The 5,182-nt window shown below is 48.4% G+C and overlaps 1 protein-coding gene across 1 annotated transcript in view; it reads left to right on the top strand.

The window, feature by feature from the left end:
- Positions 1-5,182, top strand: part of LOC104128501 (bromodomain-containing protein 4) — a 45,224-nt gene that overhangs the window by 15,100 nt on the left and 24,942 nt on the right. Inside the window, exons 2-3 of the mRNA XM_035896783.1 lie at positions 191-307; positions 3,219-3,537. Of these exons, the coding sequence (XP_035752676.1) occupies positions 288-307; positions 3,219-3,537 (339 nt within the window). The 5' untranslated portion in view covers positions 191-287. The remainder of the gene's footprint in view (positions 1-190; positions 308-3,218; positions 3,538-5,182) is intronic.

Here is a 5,182-nt window from a genome sequence, read left to right as displayed (position 1 = left end):
GGGTCCGCCTCGGGTTGGTGCCTTAGGGTTGGGGCCTCAGGGTTGGTGCCTCAGGGTTGGTGCCTCAGGGTTATGCCTCGGGTTGGTGCCTCAGGGTTGGTGCCTCAGGGTTGGTGCCTCAGGGTTGGTGCCTCGGGTTGGTGCCTCAGGGTTGGTGCCTCAGGATTAATTGCTCTGTTTGTTTTGTCAGATACGGTATCTGAAGGCATTTGTGCCTGAAGCCACGGAAGATAGATGGACAAGCCAAGCAACTTCTGACTCTGCATCATTTTCTGGGGCAAAATTATATGGCAATGTATCCTACAAGGTAACGTCTCCCCTTGCAGTGAGTAAAGAGGATTCCTTTTGCCTGGCCAATCTCTCAATACGAAGGTTCTTGTTTGAGCTTCCCTTTCACCCAGCGACCTAGGGGAATCAGCGCCACCCCAAGCAAAATTCAAGGAGTTTTGCGAGAGAGGGAAAGCCAAATGGCCTCCAAATTGTGTTGTGTTTTGAGTTAAATCTCCCAAGCGGAGAGCAGGCTGGGGGAGAAAATCAAAAGCAAAACGAAAGCTGGGAGTAGAGAGGATTTTGTGATACTTCTTTATCCAGAGCTATAAAATCTCCCGTAAAATATCCCGGGTGAACCAAAGGGCGTCTGCCGCAGCTCGAGTTGATGCTTCCACTCGCTTGGCGCCCTTCAAAAGTGAAACCCCATCATCTAAAGACCAAAATCTGACCTCGCCCCCGTGTGTTAGCGGGTCAGTGTTGGTTTTAGGCCAGCAAAAGCAACAGACCGCAGCCTTTAAGCGGGGGTTTAAGACTGGCTGAGGTTTTACGGGGACTCGGAAGCAGTTGAGGGACGCGGCAGGTAAAAGGGCGCAGATGCTTCACCTCTCTGGCTCTTCATCCCGTGCTGCGGTACATGTGGAGACCACGTCTGCACGGCCAGACCACGACCAGAGACCCAGGGCTGCGCGAGGTGTCTTCATTGCTTCCCCCCCACACCACCCCAGGGTGTCACTCTGGTGAATAACGAGGCTCTTAATTCGTCTCACACAATATAGCGTGGTCTTGGCTAATTAATAATGCATGTCTTAAACTTAACGTGCGCGACAGCGTTAAATCAGACGAAGGGAGCGCGGCACCGAAGGTGTCTTTACGCGAGGAAGGTCCCACGTGCCCAGCGAGGGTGGGGATTCACTGCGTGATGGCGGGGAAGCTGCCGGTTGATGGTGGCTGCTCCTGGCTCGGCGGTGACCCCTTCATGCAACTGTAGCTTAAAGACAACGGATGGGCCATGTGCGGTCTTTGGAGAGCTCTGGACCATGCCTTGAGAGAACTCTGTAGGCTCAGTGGAAATCTCTTTTTTCCCAAATTTTTGGTCTTCAGACTGATATTTAAATTATCCACCTGAAGATTATCTACCCAAATTGTGTACCTAAGTTCTCTACCTTAAGATTATCTCCCTAAAGATGATCTACCTAAAGATTGTCTACCTAGATGGCCTACCTAAATGGTCTACCTAAAGGTTATCTACCCAAAGGTCGTCTACCTCTATTATTGACCTAAATGTTCTACCTAAGATTATTGACCTAAACGATGATCTACCTAAAGATCGTCTGCCTAAAGATCATCTACTTCATGATTCCCTACCTACATTATTGACCTAAATGTTCTACTTAAATTATCTACCTAAAAATTATCAACCTAAATGATCCTCCTAGGTGATCTACCTGAAGATTATCTACCTAGATGGTCGACCTAGGTGGTCTATCTAAATGATCTACCTAAAGGTTATCTACCTCTATTATCGACCTAAATGTTCTACCTAAGATTCTAAAGATCATCTACCTAAAGATCATCTACCTCACGATTATCTACCTAGATTATCGATCTAAATGATCTACCTGTTATCTACCTAAAAATTATTGACCTAAATGATCCTCCTAGATGATCTGCCTAAAGATCATCTGCCTAAAGATTACCTCACTATGATACCTAGATAATGTACTTAGATGACCTACCTAAAGATCATCTACCTCACAATTACCTACCTAAAGTTTATCGACCTACCTGATTCCCCTAGATGATCTACCTAAAGATGATCTCCCTAAAGATTATTGACCTAAAGATTATCAACCTAAATTATCAACCTAAACGATCTACCTAAAGATGGTCTACCTAAAAATTATCTGCCTAAAGATCCTCTGCATAAATATCATCTGCCTAAAGATTGTCTACCTAAAGATCATCTGCCTAAAGACTATCTACCTAGATCATCAACCTAAATGATCTTCCTAAATTACCTACCTAAAGATTACCGACCTAAACGATCTACCTAAAGGTGATCTACCTAAAGGTTATCTACCTAAAGATGATCCACCTAAAGGATGTCTACTTAAAGACTGATGATCTAGATTATCCACCTAGATTATCTACCTAATGACCTACTTAAATTAAATTAACTACCTAAACTTATTACCTACCTAAATTACCTACCTAAATTAACTACCTAAAGATTATCTGCTCGAATTTACTACCTGAAGTTATTATCTACCAAAAATTATCTACGGAAGGCAGAGAGCGTCCATTAACGTGGGTCTGGCCACTGCCCAGTTCAGCAGAAGCATCCCAGGCAAGCTCACTGTTCACCTAAAAGACAGATTTGGGGATTAAACTGGGGTGAGCTGACCCATGGGGATGGGGTGGGGGCCTGCCGAGAAGCTGAAAGGAGATAAATTTCAATTTAAAATGAAATAAAACCCTGCACTCCTTTAGCTGGAGCTAAAAGTTGGCCAACACCGATTTAACTTCTCTTCGCGGTGCTGGCGAACCCAACCCCAGAGCCAAAGCTGCTGCCTGCCGAGAACGTGCAGGGTTTTGCTCGTTAGAGCCTCATTTGCAAGGCTCTTTATGAACATTGGAGTCCTCGTTGACCAGATTTAGGCAAGAACAGGTCTGAAACTCAACACTCCCTAAGGAACCGAGAGGCAACGCCGATGCCTGGCGTGGAAGAGGTGGCAAATTGCCTCGGAATATCCTTTCTCACCCTGGGATGCAGAGTGCTGACATCATTTGTTGGGACGACACAACGCTGTCTCTAACCAAGTGGGGCGGGGCAAGGTCTAGTTGTCCAAGCTAGTTTGGCAGAGGCCCGCCAGTTTATTTTTAAGCAGCGCCTTGCATCGAAAACCTGGGGTTGAAGTGACCTTGTCTCCCTTCTCCTTGCGTTGCAGGGTGTCCGGTGAGGAATGCAATGGGATCAATAGCATGTCGGCGGAGAGCGGCCCTGGAACGAGACTGAGAAATTTGCCGGTAATGGGGGACGGACTAGAAACCACCCAAATGTCTACGACGCAGTCACAAGCTCAACCTCAACAAGGCAGTGCTGTAGGCGTTAATCCCCCTCCGCCGGAGACCTCCAACCCCAACAAACCCAAGCGACAGACCAACCAGCTGCAGTATCTGCTCAAGGTGGTGCTGAAGACGCTATGGAAGCACCAGTTTGCGTGGCCTTTCCAGCAGCCCGTGGACGCCGTCAAGCTGAACCTCCCTGTAAGTAGAGGGCGAGGGAGCAGGCACCGGGTTTTGGTGGAAAGATTGAGATCGTTCGGGTCTGGCGCCAGCAGCCACCCTTCTCCTAAAATCGCAGAATCCATCTTTCAACAGTTAGACTCAGTGATCTAACGGTTGGACTTGATCTAACAGTTAGACTCAATCTAACGGTTGGACTTGATGATCTAACAGTTGGACTTGGTCTAACAGTTGGACTCGATGAATTTACGGTTGGACTTGATCTAACTGTTGAACTTGATCTAACGGTTGGACTTGATCTAACGGTTGGACTCTGATCTAATTGTTGGGCTTGATGATCTAATGGTTGGACTTGATCTAACGGTTGGACTCAATGATCTAACGGTTGGACTCGATGATCTAATGGTTGGACTCGAACTAACGGTTGGACTCTGATCTAACGGTTGGACTCTGATCTAATCGTTGGACTCGATGATCTAACTGTTGGACTCGATGATCTAACTGTTGGACTTGATGATCTAACCATCAGACTCAGTCTAGCGGTTAACGCAATCTAGCGGTTGGACTCAATCTAGCGGTTGGACTCAGTCTAACGGTTGGACTCAATCTAGCGGTTGGACTCAGTCTAACGGTTGGACTCATTCTAACGGTTGGACTCGATGATCTAACAGTTGGACTTGATGATCTAATGGTTGGACTCGATCTAATGGTTGGACTCAATCTAATGTTTGGACTCGGTGATCTAACGGTTAGACTCAGTCTAACAGTTGGACTCGATGATCTTAAGGGTCATTTCCAACCTAAATGATTGCACAATTCTCTGATCTTTTAGAAAATACGCACACGAGGAGGAATCTCAACGGGCTCAGCTACTGCTTTGCCCTTTATCACCCTCCCCTTGCCCGCAGGACGCGGAGAAGGAAGTAGGGGTAATATTTTGGGAGGCGGGGGGGGGGTGACTCTGCAGTCAAGTTCCAGCCAAGCACTGAAAATTATTAAGCACCAAAAATTATTAAGCACTAAAAAATTATTGAGCACCAATGTTGACTTGGGCTCTGCTCCCCAAAGCCCAGCGCATTTTTCGGAGCCTCACTTAAACCCTCGCTCAATCTTCGCTGCTTTATCAGCAGAGTCTTTTTATTTTTTTGAGATGAAAACACTCGGAGCCTTTCACGGAGCATCCGAGTACACGGATGACGGCTGCGCTTCTCATGCCACGCAGCGCCGTCGCTAACACGCGAGTCCTTTCTTAAGGGACGCCGATTTTAAGTTAATTCGCAGTAAATCGAGGGGGTCGAGCGCGCCCTCGGTAGGTTTTGCCGATGACACCCAAGTTGGGTGGCAGTGTTGATCTGCTGGGGGGTGGGAAGGGTCTGCAGAGGGACCCGGACAGGCTGGGTCGGTGGCCCGAGGCCAATTGAGGTTCAACAACCCCACGCAAGGCTCCAGGCGTGGGGACGAGGGGCTGGAAAGCTGCCCGGCGGAAAAGGAGCCGGGGGTGTTGGTCGCCAGGGGGCTGGATAGGAGGCAGCAGGGTGCCCAGGTGGCCAAGGGGGCCAGCGGCATCCGGGCTTGTCTCAGGAGTGGTGTGGCCAGCAGGAGCAGGGCAGGGAGCGTGCCCCTGTGCTGGGCACTGGGGGGGCCGCCCCTCGAGTGCTGGGGTCCG

This window comes from Egretta garzetta, unplaced genomic scaffold, assembly GCF_000687185.1.
Source record: "Egretta garzetta isolate BGI_Z169 unplaced genomic scaffold, ASM68718v1 scaffold576, whole genome shotgun sequence".
Taxonomy (NCBI): Eukaryota; Metazoa; Chordata; class Aves; order Pelecaniformes; family Ardeidae; genus Egretta; species Egretta garzetta.
Note: the sequence above shows the minus strand (reverse complement) of the source record. Positions and strands in the feature narration are given on the sequence as shown.